Below are 22,134 nucleotides of genomic sequence, written 5' to 3' on the forward strand. Positions count from 1 at the left end.
CAAGAAAGAGTGTCTGTCTGAGTGTCTGTCTGTCTGTCTGTCTTAAAGGGATAGTTGTGATTTTTTTTATGTGGGCTTGTATGACGTACTTGCATACAGTCAGTGTACTACATGTAGTAGAATGCAGCCGGCGTGGTCCCAGTTTGCAGAAATGGAGACCGGCCGCGTCAGGCAAGTAGAGCTGTCTGCTGAGTGTGAACAGGGTCATGAGCAAAAAAAGAGAAGACGAGAAAAACCATAAAATGCTTCCATCCAAGTCTCCACAAGCCACTTTCATCCATTCAGACTTGTCTGATCCAAGTTACTGACCAAACACTCTATTTCAGTGACTGCTGTCAGAATATAGAGCCATTTAACACTTATTTCAACACAAAAAACATTGCTGAATGCAGCTTTAAAGATGCCACTTTTTTAATCATATTTTCCACCTTTGTGGACTTGAAAGATAAGGTTAGGAGCAGACCTTTTCATTTTAACCTGCTTGGGTCTGCAAAAGTGCACAACACAATTAGTACCATTTGGTTTAATGCAGGATAAGTATTTGAAATTCAAATCTGTGTAACAACTGATTAAAAACAACTTGTTAAACCTGCCAATACTGTAGTGATTGAGTCTGTGTGGTCATAGGGGAGGAGACTTATGCTACTGCTGCCTCTGTCCTCTGAACAGGCTTCCAGGACAGTGTGACTGTGCTCTTGTATGACGGCGGGTTGTGGAAAAGATCCTGGAGAGAAAATACAGTTTAATTCGATAGAAATCTCCCAGAAACAAACATCTATGGGTTATGATGTGAGGTCTGTATTTTGTCTTTATTCTCCCACCATATCTTAAACAGCTTACCTTGATGAGAACGTTGATGTTGTTGGTGATTTTGAGGGCCACCACTTTGATTTTGTTCTGGTTCCACAAAAAGGATAAGAGTGTTTGAGATATATTTTACAGCACAATGGCAAGAATACAAGTCAAACCGAGACCAGTAGTGACATAATAATCATTTGCAAGTTGTTCTTGATTACACGGCAAGTATTGCAGCAGCAGATTTTACCTCGTCTGTCTTCAGAGCATCTCCTGTCTTGCCTTGCAGTGCGACTCGTAGCTGCCTGATGTAAACCTGCAGGCCTCTGGCAAAGTACTGTAACCTGTGGGAGCACAGAAACACACAGAGAAACACACAGTCAACTCTAAAGCCCCTTTTAGATTGGCCAAAAATCCCACTAATATCCACAAACTACTGGCATTGTCTTCGGTCTAAAAGTTGCTAATCCAGGCCGTTTAGCTGATAGAGCGACCCTGTAAGTGCAGTTTGGCAGTATTTTTAACCAGTAAAGGAAAAGATGGTTGCATGTAGACTGTGTAAAACTGGCATATAACATTAACCACTCGACCGACATTCAGCACAGGCATGTGGACGCAAGGACAATTGTGGACGCTATAGCATTGCTCACGCGTTAGCCAGACAAGCTAACCCGTTAGCCAGACAAGATGACGCATCTCATATGGCAATTAATGACTGCACAAGATGCTTCCACTCAACTTTGTTGAATGCAAAGGCTTCTGAAAGTTACGTGTGCTATATTTCGCCTGAATACACGGTGCTGGGTAGAGCTGTGCATCTTCACTGATCTCACGATTCGATACGATTCGATTATACAAGTCTACGATTCGATTCGATTCGATTATACGATGCATCTCGATGCATCTCCGATGCATCTCGATGCATCTTAAATCGATGCATCACTTTTTCCGCAATACATGATTTATTTTTTCTCACTTTCTTTTTTCTCACTGTGTGGCTACTTTTAAAATATATATGCATTTGGAATTACATTGTATTATGATCCATAATTAAAATAAACAACTGCATGTACTTACATTCTATTTTATTTGATTATTAACTCATTGAGTGCCATGGACGAGTATGTTCGTCAATTGGTTTAGTAACGTAGAGTGCCAAGGACGAGTATGTTCGTCAATTGCGTTTTTTGACGGTGGGACGTGCATCAAAGCCAGATCCATCTCCTGTGAAAGTATGGTGGCTGTTGAATGTGTAAAAGCTATTTTAGGGACCCATTAGGTGGCGACAGTGCTCTCCAGATTAGAGAAAGGCGAGGAAAAAAGAGAGAAGAAGTCATGGGGAAACGGAAATCGCATCGATATGCATGAAGCATAACGTTAGCTGTGCCTGTGAACAGCAGTCATCTGCTGCCACAATTGAGCCCCATCCGTGTCCGCTGCGATAGCCCCTCCATATGATTTAGTTGCCGACACCAGCAGCTTTCTGAAAAGTTACATTATTCTCAGCTGGGAGCCGGCGACACGCTGTAAAAAAGCGGGGGGATGCAGCGCACTTTTCAGTGCAGAGCAAACGCGCAGAGCAAACGCACTCGCAGCAGAGCCCCAGAGACACTCCTCCCACCACGGAGGAGGAGGAGGAGGGGGGTGGGGCACGCAAGGCACTACAGCATACAACCATTGACAGTACACACAGACCCAGGCAGCAGCAGGCTTGATGCACAGAGAGCAAACAAGCTAGAATAGGCTATCTGATGCCCACCAGCAGTAAATCAAGACCAGCAAGAAGGGTCTGCGCACGCAGGGGCCAGCGCTGCTGGTTGCAGCTAAAAAATATTATTTGGCCAAACAAAATTCCTTTGTTTTCACTCTTTTATTGAAGGTAGGGATGCACCGATTGCGATTTTGTTGGCCGATTCCGATTTCCGATTTTTGAATAGTCTGACTTGCCGATACCGATTTTTGCCGATTCCGATTTTCTTTCTAAGAACAATAATTGACGGGTTATTTTTTGATGTTTTTTTTTTTTTTTACTTTTTTACTTTGCTTTAACACGTTCACTGCCAATGGCGAGTTGACTCGTCAAAAAAAAATCCAACGGTTGACTGCCATTGACGAGTCAAGTCGTCAAAAAAAAAAAAAAAAAAAAAATTGACGGTGGGACGTGGATCAACGCCCCCCACGTCTCATATAAAAATATGGGAGCCACCGAACGTGTACAACCCATTCCACCGACCCACTAAGTGGCGACAGTGCTCTCCAGACTAGAAAATGCCGAGCCAAAACTGCAGGGGAACGCGCGAGGAAACCATTCTCATACTGTAAAATGGATTGGCGAAAACGCTTTCGCTTTCGCGCTGAGAGCTGGCGGTGGGGGATTGCAAATTTGCATAATAGATTATGGGTGCAACACACTTTGAAACACCGGCAGAAAGCCCACAATCGCACGCAGCTTCATTCCAGCTGAGCTCAACCGAAAACCCAGCCGCTCAGACTGGACTGGAGTGGACTCCAAACAACCTACCCGGCCCCTCCAGTCCGCGGCTCCACACTGACGAAGACATGCTGTGGCATGTGTGTAGTGGCAGCTTTTGTTTAGGCTGCAACTCATCCGTCGGTCTCGCTGCTTTTGGGTGCGCGCACGTCACTTGAAAATCGGCTCACAGAATCGGCATTTTAGAGTGACCGGCGCAGATCACCGATCGAGGCCGATCACGTGGAAATCGGTCATTTCCGGTCACGTGCCGATCGATCGGTGCATCCCTAATTGAAGGAAATTATTTTTGAGGTGTCATTACATCAGAAAATATTAGTTTCAGAGTCAATGATGTGCTTGAAATGCTTCCTTTCACAAAAGGCTGAATATCTCAGATTCTAAATTGAAACGTGTCTTTTTGCTCAAAACAACCTATCTTCTCCGGCTCATAACTAAAGAACGGAAAATGGTATCAATAAACTTTTTTTTGCAGATGATAGAAGAGAGTCTCATCATTCTTTATGCGTGTCCCGTGTTTACATAGTAATATCACACAATATTCTGTGGGCCTCGAGAAATCACTGAAAACGCTCTGAAACTCTGGCACTGGGAGCGTCTGTTCTCCAAAAGTGGCTGGCACTCAATAAGTTAAAAAAAAAAAAAAAAAAAAAAAAATTAAATAATCGATTTTTGATATTTGTTAATCGATTCAGAATCGTCCTATTAAGCATCGCGATGCATCTCTGAATCGATTATTTTCGGCAGCTCTAGTGCTGGGGTGAGTTGTTGATGTTTTCTGATTTGCAATGTTCATAAACAGCGCAAGATGTTATGAATATTGACGATTATGACAAACGTGGCTCTTAAATAGACACACTATTTTTTTGTTTTAACCCTATAGATTAAATTGCGCTCAGTTTTGGCTCTTTCTGAGTGTTTTCTTACTTATAGACTAGTCGAAATTAAAATTTCCGTTTAAACGTCAAGAAAATTAGTCGCCACCGGCATCCCTAATAAAAATGTTTCAATGGTTAAGCAAAGTTATGATGAAAATGTATGTTACTCTATTTGAAGCGGTACCCATTGCTGCTCAGATACATCTTAATGTTTGTAACTGTAGAGCTCCGCCCACAGTTCACAGCAACATAAATGCTTTACAGATTAAGTATGGGAGGTGGACAAGCAAACTGCTAGGTTCATCATGTTGAGAACTTTGAAAGCAGGAGACAGATGTTTCACCTGATCTTGAAGTCTTTGAGTTGTTCCGCGTCCACCTTGTCAAGGAGGAAGTCAGGCAGCTTCTTGCCCAGTTGGTGGAAGCTGAAGAGGAGACACTCCACATAGCTGAACTGCAGCTTGGGCTCCTCGCTCGCAGCATTCTCCCCGGTCCCCTCCTCCTCCTCCGGAGGCAGAGGCATGAACTCCTACACGGACAGAAAGAGAGCTGGAAACTCACCAGTCACGACTGGAACCTTCTGTCAGATCAAGTAAAATGATAATAATAATAATACAATTGTAAAATAAAGGCTACAAAAGTTAACCTCTGCTTTAATGTCCAGCTGTGACCATTAAGGCTTTTATACAAAGATTTTTTTTTATACCTAGGCGCACACACACACAGTAAAGTACCAAGGCACACACAGTAAAGTCTATGGGTGGGTAGTCTATATAATATACCTAGGCGCACACACACAGTAACATCTATGTGTGGGTAGTCTATATAATATACCTAGGCGCACACACACAGTAAAGTCTATGTGTGGGTAGTCTATATAATATACCTAGGCACACACACACAGTAACGTCTATGAAGTGGGTAGTCTATATAATATACCTAGGCGCACACACACAGTAAAGTCTATGTGTGGGTAGTCTATATAATATACCTAGGCGCACACACACAGTAAAGTCTATGTGTGGGTAGTCTATATAATATACCTAGGCACACACACAGTAAAGTCTATGTGTGGGTAGTCTATATAATATACCTAGGCGCACACACACAGTAACGTCTATGTGTGGGTAGTCTATATAATATACCTAGGCGCACACACACAGTAAAGTCTATGTGTGGGTAGTCTATATAATATACCTAGGCACACACACACAATAACATCTATGTGTGGGTAGTCTATATAATATACCTAGGCGCACACACACAGTAAAGTCTATGTGTGGGTAGTCTATATAATATACCTAGGCGCACACACACAGTAAAGTCTATGTGTGGGTAGTCTATATAATATACCTAGGCGCACACACACAGTAAAGTCTATGTGTGGGTAGTCTATATAATATACCTAGGCGCACACACACACAGTAAAGTCTATGTGTGGGTAGTCTATATAATATACCTAGGGGCACACACACAGTAAAGTCTATGTGTGGGTAGTCTATATAATATACCTAGGCGCACACACACACAGTAAAGTCTATGTGTGGGTAGTCTATATAATATACCTAGGGGCACACACACAGTAAAGTCTATGTGTGGGTAGTCTATATAATATACCTAGGGGCACACACACAGTAAAGTCTATGTGTGGGTAGTCTATATAATATACCTAGGGGCACACACACAGTAAAGTCTATGTGTGGGTAGTCTATATAATATACCTAGGGGCACACACACAGTAAAGTCTATGTGTGGGTAGTCTATATAATATACCTAGAGGCACACACACAGTAAAGTCTATGTGTGGGTAGTCTATATAATATACCTAGGGGCACACACACAGTAAAGTCTATGTGTGGGTAGTCTATATAATATACCTAGGCGCACACACACAGTAAAGTCTATGTGTGGGTAGTCTATATAATATACCTAGGCGCACACACACAGTAAGGTCTATGTGTGGGTAGTCTATATAATATACCTAGGGGCACACACACAGTAAAGTCTATGTGTGGGTAGTCTATATAATATACCTAGGCGCACACACACAGTAAAGTCTATGTGTGGGTAGTCTATATAATATACCTAGGGGCACACACACAGTAAAGTCTATGTGTGGGTAGTCTATATAATATACCTAGGGGCACACACACAGTAAAGTCTATGTGTGGGTAGTCTATATAATATACCTAGGCGCACACACAGTAAAGTCTATGTGTGGGTAGTCTATATAATATACCTAGGGGCACACACACAGTAAAGTCTATGTGTGGGTAGTCTATATAATATACCTAGGCGCACACACACAGTAAAGTCTATGTGTGGGTAGTCTATATAATATACCTAGGGGCACACACACAGTAAAGTCTATGTGTGGGTAGTCTATATAATATACCTAGGGGCACACACACAGTAAAGTCTATGTGTGGGTAGTCTATATAATATACCTAGGCGCACACACACAGTAAAGTCTATGTGTGGGTAGTCTATATAATATACCTAGGGGCACACACACAGTAAAGTCTATGTGTGGGTAGTCTATATAATATACCTAGGGGCACACACACAGTAAAGTCTATGTGTGGGTAGTCTATATAATATACCTAGGCGCACACACACAGTAACATCTATGAAGTGGGTAGTCTCGCTTGCCAGACTCTCCGTTTGGCGCTGTACCAGCACAGGACAGAGTCTGGCTCCGCCTCCTCTTACTCTCACTCTGGTATAGCAGAAACAAATGAAAGCGTCTGAGGAAGAGCCTGTGTGGCTCGAAACGTCACGCTTCAATAAAAACCTTCAAACTGGAGCTACAAAGGTGTGGATCCTACTTCTTTCACCGTCTTAAAGCAGCTACGAGCAACTTTTTTGATTGTTATTAAACAGTATAAATTTAATATCAATGCATCACATCTTACCTCTAATAGTCGACGAGACCAAAGCCGTGTGTATCTGAGATTGCTCCCTTAGGTGATTATTAAGTCTATAGTCTGTCTAAACTCGCGCCAACAGGGGGCTCTCTAGAGCGACCGGACCGGGTAACCCGGAAGTGAAACCAGGAAGTGAAACGCAGCTGCCTTCCTACGCCGTTTGCGCTGCCTAGCAACATAACATAAACAATGTGAACGCCACGCATACTCGCGGGAACATCTCTCGTTATATTCTAACAGGTTTTTTGGAAGTTATTTTGTGGTTATGGCCGAAGTGGCTGCTGCAAACCGTTTCATTTCACTTCCTGATCTGCCCTGGCTACAGACACACTAACACTGGCCGATTCACTCGGGGTTCAAGCGAGACTACTCTGCGTTGGTCTCGTCGACTATTAGAGGTAAGATGTGATGCATTGATATTAAATTTATACTGTTTAATAACAATCGAAAAAGTTGCTCGTAGCTGCTTTAAGGTATTTTTTGATCCAGCACCCAACCCAGTAGTGTTTTTTTATGTGCGTGTCTTTTTTCCTTCTTCCGTTATCTTTACAACCATCCACTGAAAGCACCAAGCAGTCTTACGGAGTTGGTGAGATAAAATGTGCAAGATAATGTTTATGCAGCAATTATAGATAGGAAATCTATTTTCTTAATTTCTCCAGTATCGATAAGAGAACCGTAAAGCTTATTGATCCTCCGGTATTGGCCGGTACCGATATTAAAGGGCCCATATTTTGCTAATGTATTATTATTTTATTGTTGGCCTCCACTAGAGTTTTTGTGTTTGCAAACTTCTGCCCAGAGAGCTGTAGAAGCGAGACTGTCTGTCTGTCTGTCTATCTATCTATCTATCTATCTATCTATCTATCTATCTATCTATCTATCTATCTATCTATCTAGATGAGATAGATAGATGGATAGATAGTCATGCATAACAGAAACAGACAGGCGATCTCTGCTATGGCTACTAAATTTGGTAGTTGTAAAACAATTATATCAACGAGCAACGGATTGTCAAAACGAATTTGACCATCGATGAAAAACGTGACTTGGACATAAAGCAAGCTATCAATTGATATATCAACAACCCCCTATATCTACAGCTCCGCTAGGCCTGGGCTGCACCCGGACATTTCCTTCGGTGGCTGGCCGAGCAGGGATTCTATTACCGCGGCCGCCATAACATTACACCCTGCACGGGGAGCTTCACACTAGCTAATGTAGCTAGTTAGCTAACTTCCCAAATGCTTGTGACTATAGTGTGCCTCTCCTAGCAAAGGCTACACGGACCAAACCAAAATGAGGACTTGGAGAAGTCAGCAAGTTGGACTAACGTTACAAGTTCTGAAAATATGTGCCTTTCGTCATTCATCGGTTGTTCATATGTCTATAAGGCAGCTGTGCTGCTAGGCTAACATAATAGCAAGTGCTAACGTTACCCAGCCGGTAAGTAACGTTAGCGCTTCCTAGCAGCACATTGGACCGATGCTGGAATGAGACACATATTTTCAGAACTTACCACTTCAGTCCTACATCCTGGCTCACTTCCATGTCGTCTCCTTGTTTTTGCGGTCTGGAATCCGTTATTCCATGAGACTACTGTTGTGTTAGTCCCAGACAGCCAGGCTGGAGAGAGCCTGGTGAGTGGTGACGCGGGGTACAGGGAAGAGAGGGGAAGGGAGAGGGGAAGGGTGGGAGCTAGCGCTGCCGGCGGCGACGCTTTGTTGCCAGGGTAACAAGTCCTACCTGACGTCACCAAAATTATGGTTCTCGCACAAAATCGCCATAAATCCATGTCATCTCGTCTACGAGAGTTCATAGGCGCGAGGGGGGGGTTCATGGAGGTAACATTAAAACACTTTCACATATTTATTTGAAGCTTAGCCCATGTTTAATATGACCATCCAAGATTGTAACAACATATATATGATACAAAATTAAGAAATGCATAATATGGCCCTTTAACATTATTTTGCTTATCGGACTGATAATATACCGATATATTAAAAAATTACTAACATTGGCCGATACCGATGTGATTGCCGATATATCATGCATCCCTAAAAACCTGCCAATGTATATTTCCTCTGTGTGCAGCTACAGCAGCAGAATCCATTCTTACCAGCAGCTTTTTAAAGAGGATGTTGACGTTCGACTCCAGCTTTTCCATGTCTCCACAGAACGGACTCATCTCAGCCATCAGTTTCAGCACCTACACACACACACACACACACACACACACACACACACACACACACACACACACACACACACACACACACACACAGTTTAACAGCTCCTCTCAAAGACTGAATTGTGCTTTGCTAATGAGAAACAGTGTTACACTGTGCAGGCTAATGACCCATTAACAACACACAGTTGGCCAACGCATCTGACAGGTGGCTGCCACGCACGCTGACTTTGTTTACTGCTACCACCGCTCACCAAATGTCAGACATTAGGAATATCGACTTCACACATTTATCAAACCTCTCAAGGACCGAAGTGCTGATTCAGGATACCCGACTAAATCCAGGGAAAGAAACAAATCTGTTTGTCTGCTGATTCAAGATTCACTTTCATAGCCACAATAAGTAATCCGATTACAAACAAGGAATTTGACTTAGTGCAACGGTCACGTCAGTAGTAGAAGATGAAGCAATACAGAAAAATAATCACACATTCTAAAATGCAAAATATAAAGTCCTTTAAAGTGACATGTAACCACAGCTGCTTGGACCTCTATATAATGATCAATAACATGTCCGAGTGGCTGGTAGACTAGATCAGTGGTTCTCAAATGGGGGTCCGCGGACCCCCAGGGGTCCGTGGCACTTTGCCAGGGGGTCCGCGAAAAGGTTTCAAGTAAAAAAAAAAAAAAAAAAAAAAAAAAAATTTAATAATTAAAAAGAAAATGCTACATGTTACTTATTCCTTCTCAAACTACTTCCTACATGGTGCTAGTCTATCAAAATATCTTGGCTGTCATTTATTGTGTTGCATAGTGGTTTTCTGGACTGTTGACAAATTGTGATATTGTAAGTCGCTTTGGACAAAACAAAAGCGTCTGCTAAATGACGTAATGTAAATGTAATGTAATAAAAAAAAATATATATATATATATTTTTTGCAAAATCTTCATAGTTCAACGAAAATAGTTTATGCTTTAAATCTAAAATGGTTCATGGATTACATTCTAATAACAAACCTATCAAATTAAAAGTCAAGCACGTTACCGTGGAAACAATTAAGCTTAGCCCAAAATCACAAATCAGAATGAGGGGGTCCGCGGTATATTTTCTATCTTGTAAGGGGTCCTTGGCTGAAAAACATTTGAGAACCTCTGGACTAGATAATCGCAGGCCTCGCAGAAAGATTTAGTAGCCTTTGGCTTGTGGTAATTTCCCATTTTGATGAATCCCTTTTTGCAGCCAAACACAGATCAAAAGAATCCTAAGCTGGGTCAAATGCCACAGAACGGCACTGGACTTGAAGAGACGACATGAACCAAACTTTTCCCAAGTGCAAAATTATGTCAATCGAGGAGGCAACATGGACGTGGCCAGTAACACAAAAGCTATGAAAAGTCTCATCTCCCACTAAAAATGAATGACGGTTGCATGTTGAAAATCACCCAGAGAAACTTACCTCCAACTGAATGTCCAGCTCGGCCACAGGACTGGTCAGGGAGCTGAGGTTGGGCAGGACGTGTTCACAGAAGTAGGTTACAAAACGTGTGGAATGCACATTTTTCTAGAAGGTGGGCGGAAAACAGAAGGAATTCACAAGTTGCGATCAAATTAAAATGATGATTCCTTTGAATGATTGTATACATAACAGATGAATCAATATACTGTCGTTTGATTAAAAATAAGAGCCAATGTGCACAAGAAGTTTCAAAATGTACATCAAAGTTAGTGGAAATTTGTAATTAAAATTACATAATTAAACCAAATTTTTCTCTCAAATTCTAAGAAATGTTAAAGTCCCTGGAAACCAGGAAACCAGAAATATTTCTTTATTATTTAGCATTTTGAGTTCATCACATCACAGGATGTTAATAAGCCACCAGCCAAATTTGAACGATGATGAACGTCGCAAAGTATATAAATTTAGGTTTGACAGTTGTGGCAAAACTCATGAGAATCAATTATTTTTTAGAGTGTATTTTCTCCCGCGGACTGTGTGGGCGTGTCCCGTCTGCAGCAGGTTTTCCGAGAGAGAGAGAGCGCGAGACAGAGGGGGGGAGGGAAACGGAGAAAGAGATCGAGTGCTGTGTGTCGAACACAGCACTCGTGCTGTGTGTCCACAGCACGAGTGTGTGTGTGTGTGTGTGTGTGTGTGTGTGTTCGTTGCTCGGAGAGGGAGAGAGAGAGACTTGCTGCGACTGCACAGCGGTACTGTGTCTGTTTGTGTGTGTGTGTGTGTGTGTGTGTGAGAGAGAGAGTAGCCTCGCGTCACCAGCCTGTGTGTCTCTCTCTGTGCTCTCTCTCTCACTAGTCCCGAGAGAGAGAGAGAGAGAGAGAGCGAGAAGCATAGCGCTCGGCACGACGGCACACAGAGTGGGAGGGAGACGGACAGCGAGGGAGCGCTGTCACTGGGGGCAAAGAACGGACAAAAGGAGAGTGGGTGCGGATTGCGCGCGTGTACAAAGGTTATATAGAGCTTATGACGTCATAAGCTCCTGCGTTTTAGCACCTCGCGCACTGCTGTCTTCAATGAGGAAGTACTTAAGTACTCTACACCCACGACTGCGTGGCGACTCAAACTTCAAACACCATCGTGAAGTTTGCAGACGACACAGCAGTCGTGGGGCTGATCTCGGGGGGCGACGAGACGGCCTACAGAGAGGAGGTGAGGGTCCTGGAACAATGGTGCCAGGACAACCACCTCTCTCTGAACGTCTCCAAGACCAAGGAGATCATTGTGGACTACAGGAGGGGGGGGGCACACACCCCCCAATCACCATCAACGGCACAGTGGTGGAAAGGGTGGACAGCTTCAAGTACCTGGGAGTCAACATCCACCAGGACCTGACCTGGGCCGGCCACACCGCCACTGTTGTCAAAAAGGCCCAACAGCGAATACACGGACTCAGGCGCCTGAAGAAGTTTGGGCTAAGGAAAGAAATCCTCAGGGACTTCTACAGAGGCACCATTGAAAGCCTGCTGACTGGCGGCTTCACCACCTGGTACGGGAACTGTACCACCATGGACCGCAGGGCGCTACGGAGAGTGAGACGCGCGGCACAGCACGTAACAGAATGTGAGTTGCCAGATCTGCATGAAATGAAGCCTGCGTTAGTTCATTCAAGACATGATGTCATAGTCTACGCCCCAGCTGTACCAGCTGACAGCCTCTGTTTGGTTCACCGTTTAACCAATTCTCCAATCACAGTCATTCTCACAACAAGGCGGTCCGTTTAAATAGGGCAGCCTCTCACTCACTGATCTGTTCCCCACTTTGCTGGATCCTTGCTGGATCGTGCGGCTGCTGGCAACGCTTTGCTAATCTCACGCTATTACTTTCATTGCTGCCGTGCCGAGTTTGGATGTCAAATCTAGCCAGGTATGAAGTTCAGTAGGATTCTTATTATTGTTCATTGCACTTACTGTTTCTGGAGGAAGGATCTCTCATGACGATGAAGGGATCGGAGCTCCTCCATTGATAAAACCGGGCAAGCATTAAGATCCTCAAAGCGTCTAGCCAATATCTCCGCATCCTGACTGGGGGCAGCCACGAAGAGCTGTTAAGTTGTGGAAACACTTTCCATCTCCACGCACAAGTTTTCAAGGAAGAACTGCACTTGCTCTGCTGTTTCTCTTCTGCTTTAAGCGGTTGGCTCCCCTGCTAAAGAGCAAGTCTCCCATCATAAACGTTACGCCGGATGAAGTCCAGTCTGTTCTTGCCGCGCCGATCGTCCAGTGAGAGGCATGTGCGCTCCAGGTTTTGGAAACTCCCGTCTCTTTTCCACAAAGAACAACTTCAGGCCATGGCTGCTGGCTATGCTACTGCTAGCAAGCTATCGCTAAAACACAACGGTAGCCGGAGTGTGCCCCTGAGTGATGTCACTTCATCGATAAGGACGCTGGGAAATGTAGTCCCATCGCTGCGTTTCTTCATTAAAAGCTGAGTATTCAGTTGTGTATGCTATCATAGGTTCAAGCATTCAGCATGTTGTGTACTGTTCCAGCTGCTGGCCAAGCGCCTATATTCTTGTAGTGGTTTAAGCTATTCTGTTGATGTCGTGTTTGTTCTGACTGTTCCTCAAACAGCAAAGCCAGGGCTGTCGGCTTCTGCTGCTAGCGTTAGCTAGCATCAACGTCAGGTACGGGTGCCCTCCTGAGTGACGTCACCTCACCGACAAGGACGCTGGGAAATGGAGTTGCATTGCTTTCATGGCTGCGTTCTAAAGTTGAGTATTCAATCAAGCATAATTTCATGTAGCCTGGTGGATAAGCTACTATGTTGGCATGTTGATCTATCTGTTTGCTAACAGATTGATTTCGGCAATATCAAACCGATGTTTACTGGCAGGTATTCATCAGCACAACGCTGGCATGATGTAATTCTTATTCTGCTATATTATCTTGTGCCGCTAGCTGAGCCCCGGTGCACTCTGGTGGCGTATTATTGTAACTGCATCAATGCAAATCACCTCACTGGATGGTTTTTCAGTGGTTGTAATTCAAGCGCAGCTCAATTTCAGGGATTAAGTTGGAAATGCTTCTTAACCATGTTCAGGAATATGCTTTATCAATATATTCATTGGAAGTGATTGATTTTCATAATAGGGTTTTTTCAAATGAAACTTGAATTCTGTCTATAAAACGATAGATGGATGGATTAAGTGCTTTGTTATGTAATCTGGAAATTAGTAAACATTAGATCATTCTGATCAAACCATTCAAAGTAATATGAAGCAGCTGGTAAAATATAAAGTAATGACTTACATCGTTGCTGCGGGTATAAGGGATATAAGCTTATTTTACATTGAATTTACAGTAACAATTAAGATGTGTCGATATAGTCTGAGTCCATAAAATTTGGTTGGTACTTTTTTATATTATAATAAAATAAAAATAAAAAATAATAATAATAATAAAAAAAAAAAAAAAAAAAAAAAGCTGCATGAACCTTTGGTGAGACATAATTGTGAGGATTATGGAGTTCAATAATCACTCGGCTTCATCCAAGCTCTTGTAAGGATGATTGCTAAGCATATGTGCGGCTGAATTTCACGTGAAGCTCGATAAGCTTTACATCTTGGGCTATGGCAGTTAGTCCGATGCAAGGGCGCGTGTTGAGCACAAGAAGCTCAATACTCTAAGGTATAACTCATCAGTTTTATATTACAACACAAGTAAGGGGTGATTCATGTTTAAGCTCCAGAAGGATTTTGGGATAATTAATATTGCTGAGTATGGCAACAGCATTTTAGTACATTGATCTGTCTAAGCAAATAATATCAAGAATCGTAACAAAGTGAGTCTGCAGGTTTAGGTTAGCTGAAAGTGATTTTAGAGGTCGGTAAAATCAATTGTCTTTATCGTCACCTATTTTGCTGTAACAGTAAGATCAAATAAAGCTAAAAGACGATACTTTGCAATTCTAGACTAAAATCTCATCATGTTAAAAGTCCTAAATCCACTGTCATTTAGGAGTCTCCTCATATAGGAGGGGATACACCTGTAGGTGACCTGTATTTCTCCACGCGCCATCTTGGGACGGCCAGTCTGTTATAGAGTTCCTTGTCTGGTGAGTCCTCCTCCCTGAGGAGTATGAACAAGATATTCGACAACAAAGCTAGCGGCTAGTCCATTCTGCTGGAACACATTCATGTTGAGGATGGCTCCTCTCCTTGCTATTGTTTACTAGTTACATCATGGCATGCCGTCATGAAGGTCAAAGCTGGTAAAGTAACTTGGACATCTATAGGCCATTGTTTGGCCAGCATATGTTAAAGTTAGAAGGGATTCTGCTGGATAGGATAAAACAGTGGAACTTCTCAGAACCATCTTGGTTTAAGTTAATCATGACTCTGCCGCTGACCTCTATCCTTAGTTATTTTCTGTATGTTTAATCATTGAAGACAGCTGTCAATCAGGAGGAAGTCAAGTCAGTTTTCTCAGTATTATTATAGGTAATAGGGCTATCATCACAAACATTCAATTAGCAGTTGATATTCATGGTTCTCATCTGCGGTCATCGCTGTCAGTTGCAAGAAATAAGATATTTAAGAATCTCTTTTCAATTCAGGATGTTCCATGAGCCAGAGCGTGCATTGCGAAGTGCCAAAGACGGGATGCCGGCTGCCGCCTCAGTGAAAGCTAAGCTTGGTATTTCTGCACATGGAGTATAGTTAATTAATATCAAATATATTAAATGCAGCTCATTGTTTATAGTTTAGTTTCATTCAATATCTAATATGGAAATCGCAGCTCATTATGTTCTGCCATCGGAGAAAGTGTTCAGCTTATATCTGTGCCAGGCTTATCTCTTCATAGGTAAAGTCATTTAATGTGTAAAATATTTCTCTTGGATAAAGATGCTGTGTCTTTCCGATGTTCATTCAAGGGGTAGGTCATGCTCGCTTAGCTCTCACTTGAACAAGAAAGGCTCTCAGTACCCAATGAGAATAGCAGAATGCTTGTTGCTTCTCATAGGTAAAGTGCATTTAGGGTATGCAACAGGCTAGGCTAGGCATACAGTATGGTTACTCTTGGGATGACCCTGCTGGTGCAGTACTGCTGCTGTTCCAGCAAGTAGCACCTGCTGGTGCAGTACTGCCGCTGATCCAGCAGGAAGCAAGTGTGTTTTGGGCGATTGATTTTATTTGACATTATAAAATATTCCATTGCTGTCCCAACCAGTGACAAAATACTAATTTTCTTATTCACTTTATTTTTAAACAGACAGGGATGCTAAAGGCTCATCTGTTATCTCTCAAACTAATACTTGATCTGTCTATCCTCTAAGATTCATACCGCATGAGATCCTGATGTGGGGCAGGATTAACTCTGTTCCTGACTTGAGTTCGAAGGGAAGGCGACCTCCCGTTGCCGTCTCCTCTGCAAATGACGAGGAGTCCCTCGTCAGCTGCTCTCTTCACTCCTGCACTGGCACGTCTACCTCTGCAGCTGAGATGTCTCAGCATCTATTCTCAAAGCAATGGGACATTGGTTTTCTGCACCATTCAAACGTCATATTCGGTCAATGACATCTCGGCTCAACAGGCATGAGCTCTAAACACCTGAGGAGACGGCCATTATGTTAATTGCTGCATTGGACAGTGGTTGGCTGGGTTCATTGTACTGACGTAGGTATTATGACCTCAGGGGTTGCAGTTGCTTCTCTCCCAAGCGGGACGCAGCTGAGGTCGCAGCAGGCGTGCTGCTTCACTTTCAGTAAATACTGCTGTTCACATATTGGTAGAATGACCTCTTGGATGCAAGTTTACATCCACGTTATGTAGTGTGAGGTCGGCAGCGGCATACTGCCACACATAGGTAGTTCATATAATCGTAGTATGGGCCTCTTTTGAGTTACTCGGGTTGTATCTCTTTTCAAGGTGATCCGAGGTCCGCAGCATGCTGCTGCTACACATGGGTAGTTCATTTAATCGTACTGTAGTATGGCCTCTCAAGATACATGCATGTATCCTTTTCAAGGTGACCCGAGGTCTGCAGCAAGCTGCTGCTACACATCGCTTCTATAGTCTGGCTGATGCATTCGCACAAAGAACATTGCACTCATAGCTCAGGGTCTCTTCCCACTATCTCATTGCACTCATGGCTCAAGGTCGCAGGCTTGCTTCCTCCTATCTCATTGCACTTATGGCTCAGGGTCGCAAGGCTTGCTTCCCCCTATCTGCAGCATCCATGCTGCTTCTCTTAAAATGGTTCACTAATACTAGAATTACCTTTGGTTGTAAGCTTACATCCTATTTAATTGAAAGGTCGGCAGCGGCATACTGCCTCACATAGGTAATCCACTTAATCATAGTATGGGCCTCTTTTGAGTTACTCGGTGTATCTCTTTTCAAGGTGACCCGAGGTCCGCAGCATGCTGCTGCTACACATAGCTTCTATAGTCTGGCTGATGCATTTGCATGGGCGTTTCATGCTTGGCGTTGTCGAGTTCGGTTGTTTGGGGGATTCTGCTTGCTCTCCCTGCTCGGCGTAGCATGCTGCTGAGCCGAGTTCAGGGAGAATAGAATTAATTAAATATTAAATTAATTCTAAGAGCGGAGCCTTCAACGCCAAACATAATTGTATGCATTATATTCATTTATGCAATAAATGGTTAATTCTATGACTTGAGTGTTCTTGAATGAAATGAAGCCTGCGTTAGTTCATTCAAGACATGATGTCATAGTCTACGCCCCAGCTGTACCAGCTGACAGCCTCTGTTTGGTTCACCGTTTAACCAATTCTCCAATCACAGTCATTCTCACAACAAGGCGGTCCGTTTAAATAGGGCAGCCTCTCACTCACTGATCTGTTCCCCACTTTGCTGGATCCTTGCTGGATCGTGCGGCTGCTGGCAACGCTTTGCCACCTCCACCCCAACCTCCACCTTTTTAGATCAAATGCAAATGCTATCATGTATTGTAGCTCTGGAGTCTGCATGGCTCAAAAAATGAACATGTTTCCATGTCTTGCTTTTAGGCTCCCTCTTTCTATGGTTTAAATGTATCTGGAATATTTTATTCCCATGGGGGATTCTGCTTGCTCTCCCTGCTCGGCGTAGCATGCTGCTGAGCCGAGTTCAGGGAGAATAGAATTAATTAAATATTAAATTAATTCTAAGAGCGGAGCCTTCAACGCCAAACATAATTGTATGCATTATATTCATTTATGCAATAAATGGTTAATTCTATGACTTGAGTGTTCTTGAATGAACTGTATAAACAGCGGTGCCTCAGGAGGTCCTTGAAGATCATCAAAGACACAAACCATCCCCACAACAGCCTGTTCTCCCTGCTACCCTCAGGGAGAAGATACAGGGTTCCGAAAGCACGCACAAATCGCTTGAGGAACAGTTTCTTCCCGCAGGCCACGAGACTCCTTAACATACACAAATAGTGTAGTAGCCGCACTGTACCGTACTGTAGCTGCTACCATTACGTATGTCTAACGTGTAATTGTATGTTTAATAAGGAATATGCTATTTGCACCTGTATGTCAAATACGCCGAATTTAAAATGCAGAGTTTAATTGTATGTTTAATAAGGAATATGTTATTTGCACCTGTATGTCAAATACGCAGAATTTAAAATGTTTAAGCACGTCTAAAGTATGCACCCGACACGTGCACCTATGTGCAGTGAATATGCCACTGTCTCTGACTTGTCTTATCACTATAATGCCTTATTGCTTGTTGTGTCTCTTGTTGTTTTTGCACCCATATGCCCTGTTATATTTGTACTATGTTGTAAACGGAGTCCACAGCACAAGAATTTCACACGTGATACTTGTACCATGGACTGACAATAAAAAAAATCTTGAATCTTGCCATGATATGCTGCCTTACTGAATGCCAGTGTCCTGCAGACCTTTTTCACCATTCCCAGGATAAATTGGGGAAAACGTCCCAGACCAGAGAGGCCAGGTGACTTGTTGTCTCTAAAGTAAGTCAGTGTTTTGTCTCTCTTCTAAGCCTTCCTGTTTTGTAACTGGCAAGGATGATAATCTCACCACCTTCATCTGATATGTAACGTTATAATATAGACTACAATATTCTATAATATAGAGTAATCCAGCGACGCGGCTCTGTGCAGGCGTTTAGCGGAGGAACACGGTAGTCCTATGGGTGGGAGGAAATGAAGTGCCGAATGAGAGGGCTGTTTGACGGTAAAGTAAAGCGCTGAAAATGGTCAAAATAGAGCGTACATGTACACTGATATTGATTTGTATATATGGGCGTTGTTTTATGTGGCTAAATTACATTTTAGTTCCTGGTTCCCTGAACTAGAGAGAGAGAGAGCTCTGGAGGCTGCTGCTTCAGAGTGCTGGGTCTCCATACATGATGTGCTCAGCGTCCAGAACACTTTACCTATTTCAGTTAGTGTATGGAACTAGCTGATAGGACCCCACTTCAAACAAACCCAACTATCCCTTTAAATGTATTTGACTGTAGATATATTAAAAGACGTAGATCCATATCTAAGTTGTGTGCTGACCTGCATCACAGTGGCCTCCTCCTCCTCCTCCACGTCCCACTTGTCCCTGGAACACTCAGGCTCCTCCTCCACCTGCAGACGTTCACCAACACAGCTGTCAATCAAAATATAAAACCACCTCCCAGAAGCCTTGACTGTCATGAAGCGTGTTATTCACCGTCTTTTACTGGTCTTAACTCCAGAAAGGCCATTGGATTTTTGGGGCTCCAAGCAAAGGCCAAGAAAGTCAGTTATAAAGAGGGTCAATATAATTATTACGTTTCTTTGTACACAGTCACTGTTTGTACTGAAAGTAGCTGTAGGATGAGTCATGGAAGGACATTTTCAAAGTTATTTCTGTTCTACAATTCAAACAGCAGTTAACTGAGAGCAGTTTGGCCTTTCTAGTGTTAATGAACCCAAATACCGTTTCATTGTTTTCTCTTTGGCCTGCCTGCATTTTTTATATAGCGCTTTTATCCAAAGCGCTTTACAATCAGTAGATAGTCTACATTCACCCATTCATACACCGATGGCGGCAGGCTGCCACGCAGGGTGCCTACACACCATCGGGAGCAAGGAGGGTTAAGTGTCTTGCCCAAGGACACAACGACAGCAGCTGGGAGGGAGCGGGGATCGAACCGCCAACCCTTGCGTCATTGGCCGACCCGCTCTACCTCCTGAGCTAAAGCCGCCCTTTCTATTGATTCCTGGCTGTTATGTTCATTTAGAGAGGTCAGAGGTCAGGCTCAGCCATAGAGCAGCCAGTGGAGCATTAGTGTCTCTCTAAAGCAGTGGTTCTCAAATGGGGGTCCGGGGACCGCCAGGGGTCCGTGGCACTTTGCCAGAGGGGCCGCGAAAGGTTTTCAGGAAAATAAAAATATAAACTTTTTTGTGTGTGCAAAAGCTTCATAGTTCAACGAAAATATTGTATGCTTTAAATCTAAAATGGTTTATGGATTATAGGGTTGTGCGATGTCATGAAAATACCCATCGTGATTGTTTTACAGTGAAACATTGTTTTGGATGATGGCATTGTCGCGGGTGGGGGTGGGGGGAATAATTAATGATTTATTGCAGCTGCGTTGCTGTAATTCCATTTGGCTAGCCGCTGCAATGCATTCATTTTAACAACACAGGACAGCTGAGCTCTATGATACCAGCGGGCTTTGATAGCCTCTGCTCTGTGCTACAGCACAGAGCCAGGTGACTGAAGTGGGCAGTGGCTGTCACTACCAGCAATTTGAACGGCGCAAAACAAATAACGTTAACGTTACAGATCCTCACCAACAACGTGTGTGTGTTGAATTTAACTAGCTGGCAGAAAACTGACTGAATTACTGGCTGATATAACGTTAGAGAGAGTTTAGGATAAATGACTAGAGAAACGCAGCTGCTGTATCTAGTATGGAGCGAGTCCAACTTTCACTTTGGAAACAGGCGAGTTAAATTCACAGTTGAAGACTTGTACTCACTTTAGGTTGAAAACAGGAAAGAACGTGAAGTTTCTTCTTTGTCTTAAAAAGTTTTCACAACACAGCAGACTTCTCACACGCGGGGGACGCGCCGGCGACATTAAACAATCGCACCCAGTTCAGAGAAGCAGCGGAGCGGAGGAGGGGGAGTGGAGTCTTTCCTGAACTGAACTGGGCGCGCTTGTTTAATGCCGCCGGCGCATCCCCCGCGCGTCACGGTAAGTGGACTTGGCCTTTTTTATTATTAAAACGGCACAATTTTAATTCAAACCGATAAGTAATTACGATGATCCGATGTAGAAGGCTCAGAGGTCGATGGGGGGTCGGTCGATGCCATCGTCCATCGTGCCAACCCTAATGGATTACATTCTAATGTAACAAACCTATCAATTTAAAAGTCAAGCACGTTACCGTGGAAACAATTAAGCTTAGCCCAAAATCACAAATCAGAATGAGGGAGTCCCCGGTATATTTTCTATCTTGTAAGGGGTCCTTGGCTGAAAAACATTTGAGAACCTCTGCTCTAAAGGACACTTCAGCAGGTGGACGCAAGTTTTCCCCCCGACTATTGGCCCGGGACGTCCACGGCACGCCTCGTGCTCATTTGCCGTTGCAGCCACCAGTCAAATGAGTTCAGGGTGTGGTCATCCCGGACCCATAAGTGCCTTTTAAACATGGACTCTGGATCATGTCAGGCTACAGAGAACAGGATATTTTCAGGTTTTGCCTTTCTAAACATGAGGGGTCTTTGTTAAGAAACAACTGGATATGAGCCGTTTTTTCTGCCAGTGGGCGGGGGGGGGGGGGGGGGGGGGGGGTGGCGCGGTAGCATGTCAAACACAAGAAATGTGATAGGAAACAGCTTTAGCTATGAGGCAGTCAAAATAGTGGTCGCACCGTCGTCAATCACTGTGGGTGATTTATTTTACAAGTGGCAACTAGTCATATCTGACTAGTTTTAAATGTATTTCTCCCCACAAAAGTTTGATAGCCTATGTTTCCTAAATAAACGTTTTGAATCCATTTATTTCTCTATAGTCCATTCTTTATAGCCTCTATAGTCGTAGTCGATCTTATTTATTCCAGTGTTGTCATTAAGAGGCCGATTTCGCAGCAAGAATATTTAATTGGTCGGCACGTCGTTCTCGGTAAGGACGCTTTCGTTATTGAAACAGATAACATGCATGCATGCTCCTACTGTAGCCTATCTATCTGCATTTGCAGAAACTCATGAACCCATATCTTCTGGACATTGCCCTGATGAAAAAACAACGTAGCGTTAGCTAAAAGTAATAAGTGCGACAACTTGAATCTCCAGCAATATGCTAGTAGGTACCTTAATCTCTCAGTCCCACTCCACACCTGGCACCTGCGCGGCAGCTCTCCTGCACTGGTTCTCGGCTCCC

The 22,134-nt window shown here is 43.5% G+C and overlaps 1 protein-coding gene across 1 annotated transcript; it reads right to left on the reverse strand.

Moving 5' to 3' along the window:
* Positions 1-637: 637 nt before the first annotated feature.
* Positions 638-19,415, reverse strand: LOC310798151 (apoptosis inhibitor 5-A-like; the record flags this gene model as incomplete). The annotated part of the gene is made up of 7 exons (XM_083660630.1): positions 638-724; positions 841-897; positions 1,046-1,139; positions 4,508-4,692; positions 9,213-9,302; positions 10,739-10,843; positions 19,275-19,415. 7 exons carry the CDS (start codon positions 19,413-19,415, stop codon positions 638-640), a joined length of 759 nt encoding a protein of 252 aa, XP_083516756.1.
* Between the last annotated feature and the right edge of the window lie 2,719 nt (positions 19,416-22,134).

The sequence above is a fragment of the Poromitra crassiceps genome (genome assembly GCF_964638095.1).
Source record: "Poromitra crassiceps genome assembly, chromosome: 25".
Classification (NCBI taxonomy): domain Eukaryota; kingdom Metazoa; phylum Chordata; class Actinopteri; order Beryciformes; family Melamphaidae; genus Poromitra; species Poromitra crassiceps.